This window comes from Ceratotherium simum, chromosome 7, assembly GCF_057802395.1.
Source record: "Ceratotherium simum simum isolate JZ-2026a chromosome 7, ASM5780239v1, whole genome shotgun sequence".
Classification (NCBI taxonomy): Eukaryota; Metazoa; Chordata; class Mammalia; order Perissodactyla; family Rhinocerotidae; genus Ceratotherium; species Ceratotherium simum.
Genome location: NC_141906.1, coordinates 13,033,825 through 13,050,423, shown reverse-complemented (window position 1 = coordinate 13,050,423; position 16,599 = coordinate 13,033,825). Strand labels below are relative to the sequence as shown.

At 52.6% G+C, this 16,599-nt stretch overlaps 1 protein-coding gene across 6 annotated transcripts in view; it reads right to left on the bottom strand.

The window, feature by feature from the left end:
- Positions 1 to 16,599, bottom strand: part of ABCC8 (ATP binding cassette subfamily C member 8) — a 75,822-nt gene that overhangs the window by 20,456 nt on the left and 38,767 nt on the right. For 3 of the 6 annotated variants that reach the window (XM_087433138.1, XM_087433141.1, XM_014783341.2), the window contains exons 11-18: positions 15,837 to 15,877; positions 14,202 to 14,347; positions 11,944 to 12,049; positions 11,667 to 11,783; positions 11,215 to 11,290; positions 10,334 to 10,439; positions 1,941 to 1,976; positions 296 to 331 (exon numbers count right to left, since the gene is read on the bottom strand). In XM_087433138.1, the coding sequence (XP_087289264.1) occupies positions 296 to 331; positions 1,941 to 1,976; positions 10,334 to 10,439; positions 11,215 to 11,290; positions 11,667 to 11,783; positions 11,944 to 12,049; positions 14,202 to 14,347; positions 15,837 to 15,877 (664 nt within the window). The remainder of the gene's footprint in view (positions 1 to 295; positions 332 to 1,940; positions 1,977 to 10,333; positions 10,440 to 11,214; positions 11,291 to 11,666; positions 11,784 to 11,943; positions 12,050 to 14,201; positions 14,348 to 15,836; positions 15,878 to 16,599) is intronic. The other 3 variants (XM_087433139.1, XM_004418479.3, XM_087433140.1) reach the window with 2 other exon arrangements.

Sequence of the window (16,599 nt, the reverse complement as noted above, 5' to 3'; positions counted from 1 at the left end):
AGAGCGGAACCAAGGAAACCACATTTAGTGTGACGTGGTTTTGAAGACAAAAAAAAAAAAAGAAAAGGAAAAGATGACCACCAGATAGAAGTGATCTGGTGTGCAGGGAGCAGCTTGATGTACAGATGCAGTGGAGGCTTCCAAACCACCTGATGGAGCACAGAGCCCCCCCTGGCCTCCTCTGCAGCTGGGCTGGGACCTGGGGGGCTGCTCTCCAGAGCTCTATGGCTCCCTCGGCCTGAGAGCCCCTCTGAGGAAGCCTGCCCTGGAGGCAGGTGCTCCCAGGACACAGTACCTGACTTCTGCATCGGCCACCGGCTCCCGCTCTGGGCTGCAGGGAGGAGGAAAGATGCACCTTCAGGGGACCGCATTCGCCATAGATGTCTGAGCTCCCTCAAACCCAGTCTGAATGCTCTTGTAATCCCTGGGACCAAATCTGCGGCCACAAATGCTGCATGAAGAATGGGGTGTGGCCATCCTGGGGGCACCTCCACTGCCTGAACCTGTGTAGTGTCCAGAACCCACGTGGGGTGTGTGAGGAGGGACCCAGGGTTAAGTTAAGGAGAGTGGGGGAAAGGCACCATTGGTGTAGGCTCATGGGGGGGGGGACTTCTTGTGTCAGAGGAGAATGAGGCGCAACATGCGGCTCCCCCAGACCCAGCCTCGCACCGCGGCTCAAACGCACTGGCTGAGGTCTCAGGCCCCCTGAGCTGCACAAACAGCTGAGGCAGGGAGTGCTCTCTGGCCAGAGCCGGGCGGGCAGGGCAGGCCGACATCAGCGCCTGCAGTGTGTGGGCGGGGACCTATAGCCGATGGAACTCCGAGAGGCACCTAGAAAGCCCACAGGGGCTCCAGGGTAATTTGCAGCCCCATGCGGCCCTGTCAGAAGACAGCCGTGGAATCTGGGGGGGTCTCCGGGAGAGACATGGTCAGCTGCAGTGCCCGTGTGCCCTGGACTGCCCCTAAGTGCTCCAGTGTCAACTATTCTGTCCCGTTGTTCTCATCCACACGTTCACACTTGTCACATACCACGAGCTCTGATTTTTGGCTCAAGAAATATGGTCACCATGGCTAGAGAGGCGGGGCCTGTCATCACACCCTGGCACTTGGGGACAAGGTGGGAAAGGGCAGAGGAAACACGGGGAAGTGAAACCTCTTTGGTGTTGGAGAGCGAAGGACAAAAGCTTAAACTTATTTAAGTTTAACCTTCCCAGTCCTGACTTCCCAGCATCTCCAGGGTGCTTCGAATGTTCTTGGGGAGGTGACATTAGGGAGGGTTTTGAGGGTCTCAGAGCCGCATTAACCTATTTCACTTGGACTTTTTAGACAACAAGAACATAAAGCACATTGAATGTAAAGCAACAAGACCAAATTTTCTGCTGGCCTGGGGGATACTCACCTCTTCTCCTTACAGCTGTGTTTCTCAAGTTTTTTTCATGATCACCCCCTAGGGCCATTTTAGACTATTTTTTCTAATTGTCCTTTCCCTGCCACATTTCTTTTCCAATTCAGTGGTTTTCATTATATACACAAGGCTGTGCAACCATCACCTCTATCTAATTCCAGAACATTTTCATCACCCCCAAAAGAAACCCCGGACCCATTAGCAGCCACTCCCTTCCTCCCTTCCCACACCCCGTGGCAACCACTCATCTACTTTCTGACTCTATTCACCATGAAATTTTAATACCGCAGAGGCACTGTGTGTCTGTTTATATACTATGGCCCACTGTAATATCTAAGTTTTTTCTCTCCCCAAGAACCAGATTTTGCCCTTGTTGAGAACGCATGTCTTATTACAAGGCCTCACACGTCTGAAATTATGTAGGCTGCACACCCCTGAATCCATACTCAGGATTGCCCCCTAGAGGCACCCCCTGCCCCCACCCAGCCCCTTCCCTTTATCAGGACCCACTCCCAACCCAGTTCCAAGGCTGTACCTGGGGTCCTCTCCCGTCTCACCATCAGGAAGGCTGCTGGGGCACAAATGGGAAAAAACACCACCAGTTAATTCTCACTCCATTGCCTTTCTCTCCATCACACTGGGGCTTTGGGGAAGCAATCCGCACCCCTCCCACCCAACCCCAGGGTCCCTAAGTGGCTTCCTTGGGGGCAGAAACTGCTCTTCTCAACCTTCGTCCTCCCGCAGCACCTGGCCGGGCACCCTCCAAAAGCAGGGCTTAATCCACGCTCCTGGCACGACTCAGAGCAGCAGGGAGGCTGGCTGGGCACCAAGGTTGTTTTATAGTCCAGAAAGCCAAAGCTCAGAGAGGGAAAGTGACTTTCCCAAGGGCGTAATCATTTCATACGGTGTTTTCAAACTGTGGGACCCAACAATTGGGTCTGAAATAAATGAATTGTAACTGCACTAAATAAAAAATCAGTGTTCACTGCATGTCGTCAAGATGTGTATTTTTTTGTGAATTTTTTCCCTTATCGATCCATGCGTGAACTTATGGACTGTGATGTAAAATGCATCTCATACTGTGGATTAGAGTGAACGTTTTTGAGAACCACTGAGTGAGGTGACCTGAATTTTGGTGCCAACTTTGCCAGTGCTCTTTCCCCTGCCCCAGGCACCACTCAACCTCCCAGAAGCGGCCTCCTGCCTGTGAAATGTGTACTTCTGCACATTTGGGGAAAAACGATCTGCTCTGTCGTCATACAGATCTTACTTTAATGACACTAAAACTGGCTAACATTTATTGCACTTTTATAAGCTATTTTATTTATTTATTTATTTATTTATTTTTGGTGAGGAAGATTGTCCCTGAGCTAACATCTGAGCCAATCTTCCTCTATTTTGTATGTGGGATGCCACCACAACATGGCTTGATGAGTGGTGTGTAGCTCCGCGCCCAGGATCCCAACCCATGAACCCCAAGCTGCCGAAGCGGAGCACGCGAATTTAACAACTACTCCACCGGCCCGGCCCCTTATAAGCTATTTTAAAGCTCAAAATAACAGTATGAAGGAGTTTTGACGCTTTCCACTTTACAAAGAAAGTGAGGCTCAGAAAGGCTGAGTAACTTACCCAAAGTCACACAGCCAGCAAGGAGCAGAGAAAATAGATTTGTTTGACTCCAAAGCTTCATGCTCTTAATGACCACACTACATTACTCGACAGTGATTACCCATGCCATAGCTCTAATAAATGCCTTCTTGTCAGGAACACCAGGATGGACAAAAACAGGGATGGAAAGAAGCCTGATGAAATTCTTTTCTGTCCTCTGCTGAGCGGCAGAACTGAATGGATATGTAATCACCAGATCCTGTTCTCCAAACTTTGTGGTCTCATTTCACTCTCAACTCAACCTAACCTCAAGTTCCCTAACCATCAGACTGCTGTAATTTATGGACAAGCTGGTAATGTGAGACAGATAAAAAACTCGAAGCTTACAAATTCCAACTCTGCGGCCACAGCCCAGACAAGCTTATCTCTGGAGTCTTCTGCCTTGACTGCTTCCAGAGTTGCAAAGGCTGTTATTTATCTGGAGGAAAGCGCATCTGCGGCCTCCCTGAGGACCCAGCGCACGGTGAGCTCTCTCGGCCCTAACTCAGTTTGTATCATTGTCTGGGCTGCTCAATTAGCCCTTATAATGGACTACCTTCCTCTCTAATCAACTCCTGTGTGAGTCTTTTATCCCCAGTGGGATTTTAAGGCAGGAAGAGCATGTTTTCAGCCCCCACAGTGCTTAGCACAAGACAGATCTGTAATAAACGGAGGTTGTTAACTGACAAGTTAATCATTTGCAAAGAAGGAGGGAGGGGGATTAGCACTCAATGCGGGCAGTCCTCATGCTGGGCACTGTGTGAAGTTGTTCGTATTCACCTCTGCATCCTCCCAACAACCCCAGAAAGAGGTGTCAGGATCCCCATTTTACAGATGGGGAAACTGAGGCTCAGAGTTTGCACACTGTGCCCAATGTTACAGAGCTAGGAAGAGGGGAAGCTGGGGTGTGAATCCAGGTTCATCTTTTCCTCTTTATATTGTAGTCCCAGCCTCCCTAGAATGAACCTCCCCAAGACTTAAGCATGCATATGTTTTAATCTGAAAAGTATAGAATGGTACATGGGACAAGCACTTTCTCTCAGCAATTGCTGGGCTCTTAAATGAGTGTTGGGGGCATTCGATTCCTCCTCTGCCTGCACTTTTGGGACCAAGCACTGAGCTGAAAGGATGATTCCCCCCAGCTCTCCAACCCCGTATCCTTCCCTCCAGCCAGCTACGGGCTGGGTGTGAGAGCCTGCCCCTGGGGGGCCCACCGTCTGCAGAGGCAATCAGACAGGAACAGAAGGCAGAAAGTTATAAGGGCCAAAAGAAAAGTAGGAGCAAGAAAGAATCATAGAAATGTTGGGGTAAAGTACACACAAACACACATGCAAATGCTTAGAGAAAAGACTGGAGACTTCTGGGCAATGGGATATTATCTGTTTTTTATCTTCTTCTTTATACTTGTATATCTCTTCTAATTTAATGTACATGCTTTTAGAATCAGAGAAAAATGTAATTTTTAAAAGTAGTTTGGAGAAGGAAGAAATCTGAGAAAGTGAGGAAGGGCCCCTAGAAGTTACAGCCGAGCTGAGCCTTGAAGGGGAAGGATGGAGACAGTGGCGATGGAGGGAGGGAATTCTAGGCGGGAGGAGGAGGCAGCCTATGGGCACAGGCAGGGCCGAGAAGTGCACAGAACATGGGCTCTAAAGTGTGTCCGAGGGGCTTCTCCACTCACTGGGTGTGAAACCTTCAGCAAGTCCCTTTACTTAGGGGAGCCTGTCTTTCCTTATCTATAAAATTGGGGTAACGGTACAAACCTCATAGCGACACTGGGAGAATGTATTATAAATACATCTCCTAGCTGTTTGGAGGGAAGGATGAGGGATTGGAGAGCTGGGGGATTGTCCTTTCAGTGCTTAGTCCCAAAAGTGCAGGCTGAGGAGGAAGGGGACGGCCCCACCACTCATCTAAGAGCCCAGCAGTAAATAAAAAGGGAAGAGGTGGAAACTGAGGTGGGAAGAGGAAGTTAGGACTCATAGGTCTCTGCAGTCCATTCATCCCGCCCCAGACAGGCTTGTTGCTGCCCTGAAATGTTACCTTTCTCCCACACTGCCCTTTCCAATTGATGTCATTGGGTCCTCATGCCAAGCCTCCAGGAGAGGAAAGGGTTTTTCTCATTGTCCAGGTGAGGAAACTAAGCGTCAGAGAGGTGAAGTAACTCGCTCAAGGTCACACAGCAGGCAAATGGCAGAGTCAGGACTATAACCAGAGACCATCCGGTTCCCAAGCCTGGCTCGTCACCTCCACACAGTGCCCCCTCTCCTGTCTGCCACCATCTCACCACACTGCCCCTCCAGGAAACCTGGGGTGCCCCTGAGCCCCTGACCCCAACTCCCCAAAGGCTCCAGGAACTGTATGGTCAGAACGGACCATAGGGGAGTCCTGAGAGGAGCCTATTTCTCACCCCTGGCGAATCAGGGATCTCAGGAGGCAGCCTTCACACCAACCACAACAAGACAACAGCATTCTGAGGCAGGCCCAGGGCAAGCAGGGCCCAGGCCCCCTGAGTGGGCGCAGACAGAAGTAATGAATAGTTGATGTGTGGGAGCCTCCGCAGGTGGTGGGGGCGGGGCAGCAGGGAGCTCCTCATAAGTCAGATCATCTTCCCCAGCCCCCCTCGCCCCAATGCTTTCCTGGGGCCCTGCTTCCTGCTGGTTCCCAGGGGACATTTATAATCATTCTACTGTGGACGTTAATGGCCCTATTCTTTATTTCTAGGCAAAGAATTTCACTTGAGCATATCTGCTAAAATTGACTTTTTATCAAAATGTTTTCCTCTTTGATATTAAGAAGAAAGTCTGCAAATTCCCACGTTAGTGCATTGAAGCAGAGAGCCAGGCAAGGGCAGGTGACTATTATTAAAGTGGATGTCTGGGAGCCGCATGGTTCTCCCTGAGACCCAGGGCGGCGTGGCTGATGTGACAGATCCGCTCAGGGCTGCAGCGTAACTCTCCCACCTGGAACTCAGAACCTCACCCCACGGACCCTCCGTGCCCACCCCAGGGCTCTGTCTGCATGCTTCTGTCCACCCAGGACTGGTGAGGTCCCTGAGGGCAGGCCTAGGTCTTCTCTGTAGCTTACATGGAGTGGTTCACAGAATACACATCCTGCGCTGGGCACCTGGGGTACAATGTGGAATAACCCTCCAGCCCCGTCCTCAAGGAGCTCTGTGTGAGGGGGGAGACAGACGCATCAGCAGATAACCACAATACAGTGCAAGGCACGCACTAATGGGATTCATACATTCCCGACGCTGATGGAAAAGTTGGTGGCAGAATTCTGGACAGCTTGGGCAAAGACATGTGGGAAGGAGAGAGATGTAGAGATGCTCCCATAACATTATAACTTTATAATAGCAGTCTCTTGAAGGTCATAAGTTGCCCCTGGTTCATTCATTTAGCAAATGAATTCATTTAGCAAAGGCACTGTGGATATGGAGAGACAAGTAAGATATAGTCCCTGTCCCCAGGGAACTCACTACGGTCTCTCTTGGGAGACTGGCTGGAGTCCAATTAAAGAGTAGTAGGGGACTTATGTTCCTGGCATAGAAGTACATTGTTGAAGAATAATATTTATCATAATATTTATAGGGCATTTACCATGTGCTAGGTTAAGCCTCACATCAACTCCATGGGTAATAAGAGAAAACTGGTAGAGAAAGGCCATGGAATTTCCCAAAGCACAGAGCCCAGATTTGAACCCAGGCAACCTGCCTCCAGAGCCTTTGTTCCTATCTGCTCAGCCATATTGCTCACTTGTTCATTGAAGGAATAAGTGAATGTTGTACAAACAAACCAATGTCCCCAGGGCATTCTCCATTCTGTACTTCCTAATCCCCCAGCTGCCTGCCTTGTGCCTCCTGGAACATTTTCTGGCAGCCTAGTCACCAGGTCTTGGCCCCAGTATGGATGAAAAACCTCAGAGCAGCCTGGCATTGCCCTTGCCTCTGGCTACAGCAGGCAGACTCAGGGGAGGGGCTGCTAGGTCAAAAGCTATTGTGCACTGGGCTCACTTTGCATGTGCATCATCGCCCTGCAGACCTGGGGCCCAGTGTTTGAGGCACGGAGCTCCTGCAAGTAATGGAGGGCAGCCCTCAATACTCAGCCCCCACACTTAACTCACTGCCCAGAATAGGTGGGCTGGACAGAGCTGTGTATGAGTCCAGGGTTTTGAGAGGCAGACAGCAGATGAAGCTGAGTGGTGTCTGCCCAGATTCCTCCTCCTCCCAGCCACTGTGATGAGCTCTTAACCGATCTCCCCGCCCACAATCTCTCTCCGATCCCTCACCCTTTGTCACCAGCATGATTCTTCAACAGCCTTCAGGCTAAATCTTATTCCCAGGCCTGGGATATAGGGGTGTCTGGCCTCAGCCCAGCCCACTTTGTCAGTCCTGTCTTCCCCCACTGCACCCCACACACCCACAGCTCCAGGCACCAGAACCACGTTCTTTCACATCAGCAGCCTTTGCCCATGCCGACACTCCTGCCTGGAACACCTTCCTCTCCCGCCCCTGCCTTTTCCATCTGATGACACCACACTCATCCTTCAAGGCTCAGACACCACATCCAGATGAGCCTTCTCTCCTTGACAGCAAAGTTCACTGTTCCTCCTCTGCTCCATTATGGCACTGATCTGCTTTCCCCTCCCTTAAGAGCAGGTGCTAGGTCTAATCATCTTTGCAACCCTATTGCTGTGCCCAGGGTCTGGCACACAGTAGGTGCTTAATAAATATGGGGTGAGTGAATACATCAATGTAGAGAGACCAGAGCATGAGTTTAGCATGAACAAATTCCCACAACTTCCTAGGGTTGGCTGCAAGCTAGCCTGATGCGTCTCGCTGTGCCTGGGAGGAAAGTGTGCCGTGGAAGAGGGCAAACCAGAGAAATGAGGACGTTCTCACCACCACCCCCTCCCCCAGCCCTGAACAGAGCCCGGAGCTGGGTCCCAGGCTGCCTGTTGAGGAGAGTGAGTGTCGAAGAGGACAGAACTGTGAGCACCCACCCGTGCAGTGGCTCTGCTGAGGAGGTGGGGGTGTGTCCCGGCCAGAGGGGCTGCTGGCCTTGGGACTGTCACACCAGCTATTTCTTCCTGTTGCTCCGGAGCCCCTTCCCTCTCAGCACACACTGGAAAGCCCATGCACTCGAGCACCTGGGTGCAAATCCCTCTTTTGCCATTCAAAAGCTGGGTGCCGTGGGCAACTTGCTTCACCTCAGTTTCCTTATCTGTTAAATGGGGATAATGACAATATCTACCTCACAGAGTTTGAAGACTGACTGAGACAATGAAGTAAATACAGTGTCTTGCACACTGTCTGGCACATAAGAGGCCTCTTGTATCCCCTGGGCTGGAGCAGAGGTTTCTGAAGAGAGTGGAGGCAGCAGTCAGACCCTGAGGGTTGGCACAGCTTGGAGAAGAGATGGGGGCAGAGGCAGGGCGGGGCTGAGCTGCTATCCAACACGCCTTCTTCCTCTGCAGAGGACAGATTGGTGCTGACGCTGGCGTGAGGGCAGCTGAGAGTGAGGGGGTTGGGGAGGAGAGGAAGAAAGTGGGGCGAAGGACCAGACTCACAGAGGGTTTGACTCAGGCTGAGTGGGACACTCGGGCTCTGTAATCCCATCTAGAAGAGGCCTGCCCTGAGAGAGGACCTGAATCCATCTTGCCCTCTACGTGGAACTTGGAGAATAATCCTTGGGACAAGGACCCGGGGACCCCAGCCTAAGGCAGCAGCCAGGCTTGAGGGAAAGAGCCTGGGCTTTGTTCCCTGCTCCACGCACTGACATGTAAGTCACCCAACCTCTCTGCCTTCAGTTCCTCCTTCTGTGAAATGGGGTGATAACATCCGTGGGAGACTTCAATGAGCTCATACTTGCAGTGCACTTCACAAAGGGCCCGGCCCATAGCAGGTGCCCAGTCAATGCTGGCTGCTTTCTTCAGTTCACAGTTCACGGGGGGGCTCCTGTCTTCCTGTCACAGACACACACTGTCAGCCAATGGGCCAGGCTCCTCACTCCAAAGCTGAGGGGCAGTAGGTACAAGGGACTGGCAAAGTGACCCCAAACCCAACACCTGGACCTTCCCAGTCAGGCTGTGCTGAGAAATCCCCAAATAAGACAGGGAATGGAGGCCAAGAACCCTCTGCCCCCAAACACACGACAGTCCCTGATGGAATTCAGGCTTCAGAGACCGAGGTCATAGGAAACCCAAGAGGCTCGTCTGCCAGCCCACAGCCCCGTTGAGGAGGGAAACTTGCCATCTGTTGGATGCACCATTCAGGGACATTCTGGAATAGCAGGAAAGGGGGGTCACGCAGGCATTCAGACACTGGGCCTAAGGCCTTTCTGCTCAGTTCTGTGCTCACACTTATGAAAAACCTGACATCCTGAATGATAATTTCCCCCTGGAAAGGATTGCTAAAACTTGCCCTCTGCTGAACTGGCTGCAACCTTTGTTCCTGAAGGAGCTTTACAAACCTCGATCAGTCCCTCTTCCCCTCGGTTACTGGGGGGCTCCCAGCCAGGTTTTGTGTCGACTGCATCCTCTGCAGCCATCCTCTGTCCAGCTTTCTGAACTCCTTTCCACCCTCTTCATTTCTCAGCTCTTCTTTTCTTACTTTTTAAAAGGCTTTTATTTTATATGTATCTATATCAACTAGTTTTAAGTGCTTTTTGGAAGTAGGTGGGTATAAATAATAGATTCATGATGGACTCAGCCTGGGGTTCTGCTCTTTAATTAAGACAGTGATCTTTGCCCAGACACCCACGTTTGTCTGGGTTATCTCTGGCTCCTCAAAACACCCACTGAACGGTGTGTGTCAGCTTTGCCGATGACCCAGCCGGAAACCAATGTTTGTGCTGTTGCTCCTCACGCTGGGGTCAATGCAGCCGAGTGAACGTGGGATCTGGAGTCAGACAGAGCTGAGTTCGAATTCCAGCTCTGCCACTTATTAGCTAGGTGAACTAGGGCAGGTAGTTTAACCCTCATCTATAAAACAAGAACTGTTAACAGTGCTTACCTTGCTGGTTGTCACAGGATTAAATGAAATAATGCATGCAGAGGACTTAGCAAAGCACCTGGTACATAGTTAGGGTTTACTAAATACCAATGACGACAATGAGAATAAGAATTAACTGCATTTATTGAGTACTCACTGAACACACAGGAGGTACTCAATAAATACACGATGCATCCTCAACTGAGAAGGATGGTTGAAAGGGGGCTGCCCACCTGCCCACTGTTAGTCTCTCTCCACTAGCTGAGCCCTGAGGATGCATTTAGTACCTGTTCCAGAAGACGGCCCCTGAGATCTTCTGCATCTCCCCTAGGGTGGCCAGGAGGAGAGAGGACTTGCCGCAGCCCACCTGCCCCACGATCATGGTCAGCTGGCCTGCAGGGAGGGAGGGAGGGCAGCCGATGGGAGTGGGGCCAGGAGGGAGTCTGAATGACCACCACCCTGAGAGACATACAGACAGATACACCCAATCCTGGGGCCCCCATTTGCTTTCCTCCTTCCTAGAATCCCCAGGGAGTCCTTTCCCCCTTTGAGCCTTTCCTTCTGGAAACCTACATCCTCCTTCTGGTTCCCCAGGTCCTTCCTCCACGGCTGATCCTCCTGCCCCTTCCTAAGCACTCACTTCTCCCTTTCTGTGCCCACACTGTCCCCAGTGTGAGTCTAGCTCCTCATGGTCCCAACAAAAGCCACCCTGGGTCTCACCTTCATCCCACCTCCCTGCTTCGCTCATGGTGCTGCTTCTGCCAGGATGGCCACCCTGCCTCATGGCCCGAGGGACCCTGCTCATTCTCAGAACCACCACCTCTTCCACAAAGTCCTCCCTCACTGCTCGGGACTGCTCTTCTTTTTGTGAAGTGCCCATACTGTCTGTCACAGATGGTTTGACATCAAAGCCCCGCTGTCTTGCCCTGTCCTTGCTGCAGCACTCCCACCTAGCACACGGACTCCTTGAGGATGTAGCCCACACCCTCGCTAGCCTTCATTTCCCAGAGCACCCACCAAGAGTGTGCACAGAGAGCAGGTATTCAAGGAAGGCTGATTTTCCCTTTTCTCTCCATGTCATTCAGTGGGACATGGGGAGGGGGCACTTCAGACATGACTCCAAGGGGGATGCTCCCAGACCATGATGGAGAGGTGAGCTGGGCCATACCTCGGGGGATACGGATGGTGATGTTGGACAGTGTGGGGATTCCATCGGGGGTCCACGTGAAGAAGCCTCCGATGATCTTCATTGGCGGCACCCCACCACCCGGAAGAGAACAGAAAGGCAGCTGGGTTCGCAGTGTGACTCGTCTCTTGCCTCCTCTCCCCCATGAAAGCCAAAAAACACTGATTCCAGTCCCTGGATCACTTCCAGGACAGGGGAGGGAGGAATGGCCTTCTCATGCAGATCCCTGCCCGAGGCACTCACCCCCAGGGGACAGCCATGGGCCCCCCATTAGGTGGAGATGGAAGCATTGTCCCTGGTCTCGGGACTCCTATGGACCCCACAGGCAGGTAGGGTGACCTCCGGGGCAGAGGACTCAGCCCTTCAAGTGCTGAGCTCCCTCCTGGAAACGGCGCTGGGGGGCTGGGCATGGGGGTGCAGGATCTAGGACTCACTTGGACACAGCAGTTGTCAGCATCCCCGTCTGCACCGGGGGCCAGCCTCTGCAGTGGGCCTGGGAGGCCCCGACAATCCTCCCGGGCTGGACGCTTGCGGTTCACAACCTTGAGGGGCTGGGGATGGTTAGGAGGAGGTGAGGGCCCACGGGGCTGGGAGCCATGCAGGGAAGGGAGCCCCCTTCCTGTGAGAAAAGGCTGGAGTATGACACAGCAGGGCGGGAGCAGCAGGCATTAGAGAAAAGCGTGAGTGGCAAGCGGAGGCCCGGGCACTCACCACCGCTGGGTACTTGCTGGGTTGGCCCTGGGGCGCAGGCTCCCGGGGAGCACACTGCTCCTTGCGGATCTCGGCACTGGACAGGAACTCACTCAGCTTTTGCACACTGCAGAGGAGGCACAGACACACCCCCCACCCTGCCAGGGGCAGAGGGCAGGGGAGAGAGGGGAGGGGGAGGCCTGAGGGAGCAGCTCTGAGAAGGTTCTGGGTCCTAGATGCGGCCCCCACAGAGCCCACACTGGAGGGGGATATGGGCATCCCGTTGAGGGGTGGGTAATAAGTGTTACCAGGATTTGTCAGGGCCGACTAGTCAGCTGAAGTAGGTTAGGGTCTGGATTAGGGTGGGATTGGCTAGTTTTAGAGTTAGTTTAATGTTAAAGTGGGTTAGTCTGGGTTATTAGACTGAAGGATGGTTGGTGTTGAACTTTATCACTTCCTCTTAGAGTTAAGGTTGGTCACTGTTAAGGTTAGTTAGGACTACGATTGGTTGTTAACAATAACTAATATTTTTTGAGCACATACTATATGTCAGACACTTACCTCCTGCTGGGGGAGGTATGGGGGAGGTGTTATTATTCCCAACTCCTGGAGGACAAGGCTATCCACTGCCGCCCCCCACCCCCATGGAATTTCCCTATGGACCCAGAGAAGGTTCGGAAAGCTTCATTCTTTTGATTCATTCTCTCCTATCCCTGGGGGTGTGGAAGCTTGAGAATTGTTTGTATGCTCTTTCCTCCATTTTGCTTGAATGTCCCTCAGGCCTGGGGCCAGACAAGCCCTCCCACTCTCAAGGCAGAACAGTCTGGGGCTCTAATGGAGCTGCGGCCCCGGTTTCCGTTCTGTGCACGACCCGGCCCCCCACCAGGAGGAGACTGCCAGCCTCTGCCGGCTTCCCCGCCCGTCTGCGCTCCAGCACTCTCTCTGCAGTGACCGGGAGGGTGGAGCTGGCCTCGGGTAAAGCTTCAGATTGGGTCCTACTCCACCTTCCCCAGAGTCTGATCTCCCTCTTTAAAAAGGCCTCAGCTACCCTGGTGACGGTGAGACTAGGAACGTTTGCATATGGAAATGCTCCTGGATCCGGCAAAGGACTTCCCACAGGTGTAGCGTCCTTGAATCTGTGGTTTCTACACAGAATCACAGGGCTGGGGTGGCGGTGGGTCAGGAGGGGTGATTACAGAAGTCACAATATCATGGCCAATAAAACTGAGCCAGCACAGCCAACCCTGGAAACGGGAGCTAATCCCTTTCCAGCCAGCTACTTCCTGGTCAGAGACTCCTACGACCACAGTTCTGCTGAGTTAGGCCCCCTTCTATCCATGAACTCCTGCCAGAGCTTCCTCATGCAAGCTGCTCCTTCCATCAGCTGCTTCATTCTGACAGCTACTCCTTCCTGCAGGCTGCCTAGGATCTGCCAGGGTCCCATGAGACAGGGGTGTTGCTTTCCTCAAGACTGAAAGGGCTTGGGTATAGAGGACGTTTTACTGTCTGGTTCCATTGGCGATGGGAAAGGACAGAGCCAGCTCTCCCAGAGGCATGGCAGGCCCTTGCTTTCAAGCAGCTATTTCTGAGGCCCAAGGAAATCCTCACACTCCAGCTATGGCATTCCCCAGCCAGAGCATCAGCCCGCTACCTTCAGGCTTGCATGCCCAAGAGGGTGATGCCTCTGGGTGAGTGGCAGAGTCACCACTGGGCTCTAGAGCCCCGAAGTAGGGGCCTCCCAGAGCCGTGGGCCAAGTGGGGACAGGACGGCAGGCACATGGTAGAAGTGCTTCCCTGGCTGGGGCTGTGAAGGCTCTGAGACCCATGGACAGAACAGAGGATGTTCAGCCCCAGGAAGACAAAGATTTAGTGGATACCTTCCGAAATCTGAGGGGCCAACATGTGCAGGAGGGATGGCACTCATTCTGTGTGGCTCTACAGGGCAGATCTAGGACCAGTGAGGTAGAATTATGAGGATATATCAATTTTGGCTCAACGTTGAATTTTTTTTTTTACAGAGTTGTCTTGGAGGTGATGTTGAGTTCCCTCTCCTGGGAGATATGTAAGCAAGTTGACTAGTCCCTTCTCAGTATGGCGTGGAGGGAAGCTACACATGGCCTATGTCCGTCTGACCAACCACGACCAGCTGCAGCAGGCCCAGATCAACGGGGAGGTGTGTCCTGGGACCAAACAGCTGTGGTTGCAGTGGTCACCGGAGCCAGCCCTGGGGCTGCCACAGGAGCTGCCTGTCCAGTGCCCTTGCTGGACCCTCCTCTCACCTGACTAGAGCTTTGACTGTAGACCGGACCACACTGGACAGCAGGAACAGCGGTGTGACCAGGATGTGGAAGAGGGAGAGGGAGGCGAAGGCCACCGAGGGGGAGAAGTCAGCCTCTTTGAAGAAGCTGACGTGGCCCACGAAGGTCTGTGGACAGAGGCACACGTGAGACGGGGGTGACTCAGAGTGTGGTCCCCTCCCACACTGGCAGCACTCAGCCCCCAGGAAGGAAACGAGAGGGCTGGAACAGGGGACCCAAGGGGACCTTCAGTTAGAGACACCGTCATCATCCTCAATCTCTCATGGCAACGTCCCCCGCAGGTTCAGGACTTCAAGCTGGAGGGCTGGGGCTGCTCCCTCCCTGTGCTGCCCCCTCCTTGCCAGGAATGACCAGGGAGAAGCCCTCAGGTTAGGTCAGCTCTGCCCCCTCTCAGACCTCAGTCCTCAGTCGGGGAAACGTAAACACCACAATTACAGAACCACCTCCTCGCCTGCCTGCCCCTGGCTACCTGGCTGGCTCATGGCCTCTGTTACCCAGAGTTCCCCGAAGAGCCAGGCCAGGAACCAGCCCGATAAATCATGTCCAAAGTGAATTCCCAAGTGTGCCTGACAGGCTGTGAACTCGCCACAGCTCAGGGACGTCGGCCCTGGGGGAAATAAATGCATCTTTTTAAAGAACTGCAGCCAGCACAGAAGCCAGGGATGGGAGCCCCGGGTGAAGGGGCTGTGGGCTCCTGGGGGCCCAGGCCTTTCCGAAGGGGGCTCACTGCCACCCCCACTGCTGAGCTCATGCACAGCTTTGGTCCAGATCACTTTAGAAAACCACCATTGTAATATTTAACAACGTAGAGAACTGTTCCTGCCATATTCTTAAATTTTAAAAAGCAGGTTAGGGGCAGGCCTGGTGGCGTAGTGGTTAAGTTCATATGCTCCACTTCGTCGGCCCGGGGTTTGCAGGCTCGGATCCTGGGCGTGCATCGACACACCGCTTGTCGAGCCATGCTGTGGCAGCGTCCCATATAGAGTAGAGGAAGATGGGCATGGATGTTAGCCCAGGGCCAATCTTCCTCAGCAAAAAGAGGAGGATTGGCAACAGATGTTAGCTCGGGGTTAATCTTCCTCACACACACAAAAAAACCAAAAAAAATAAAATAAAAATAAAAAGCAGGTTACAAAACTGCATGTGCAGCACAATCCTATTTTTGTCAGAATGTTATATTACGTGCCTTAAAAAAAGACTAAGAAATACATTCAAGATGTTGCCAGTGGGATTATGGGTGATTTAAATTCTCTTTGCCTTTTCCTTTCTGAATTTCCCAACGTTTCTAGAATAAATGTGTTTCAATTTTATAATTAAAAAGTTTGATAGCTATTTTTCAAAGAAAGCTTAGTTTCTTCAAAGACTAAGCCTCAGGTCTTCCAGGCCCAAAGGGTGAGGCCCCTGTCTGCCTGGAGTGGGGGAGGGCCCTCTCTGAATATAGACTTTCAGTCCATCGCTCTGTTTTCAGTCCCACTGCTGAGCCCATCTTCAGAATTATGTGCAGAGAAGGCCAAACCCTGGGCGGCCTCCCACTACAGACATTCCGCGCCCCGCCTCCCCCCACAATCCCAGGAGATGGAGCAAGGATCCACTTACGATGAGAACGGCTGCAATGGGGATGGCCGTGTTCATGAAAACTGCGGAGGAAGCACAGGGGCAGTTTAGCGGGAGGGATGAGGCCGCTAAAAATGGTGGTCTGGAGGCAGTGTAGCCTCTGGGGTCCGTTCACCAGCCTGTGGAGTGGAGCTGGGCAGGGTGGGAGCAGACCTCTAGCCCTGTGGCACCTCCGGCTCCTCAAAGCTCCTTGAAGTCCTGTTTCCCTCAGGACTCTCGTTCCACGTCTCTGAGACTTAAGCCTTTAAATAAAGGCTTAAACGCTCCTATTCTGCTCCACGTGGACAGGGTGAGGAAAGTGGCAGGAGCTATGTGTGGTTGGTGATGGTCAAGGGCCCAAGAGAAAGTGGCAGGAGAAGGGACTGGAGAGCTGGCTGCCTGTGGTCAACCGTGAGGTCAGCAGCGTATGTTTCTGGGGGCACCAAGTTGCTACTCCTTCCTGTGCCTTTGGTCCCTGTATCCCCCCACGCCAGGTTCTCTCTGAGGTTTGGAGGCTTCCTAATCTCCCATGGCTCTTGGGAAGGATTTCAAACTCATTTACACTAAGGTATTAGTGACTAAGGACAGCTTAAAACAGGGTCTCCCTTAGCTCTAAGGCTTAGAGTCCATGAGGTGGGGCGGTTGGTTTGCTGGAACAGAGGTTCTCTCCTTATTCTGTTTAAAGTGTGGCCCTCAGATCCTTCAAAAGGACCCCAGAGAGCAAAGAGAGCTGGACTTAAAGTCAAAGAAGGGTGAAGTCCCTCTT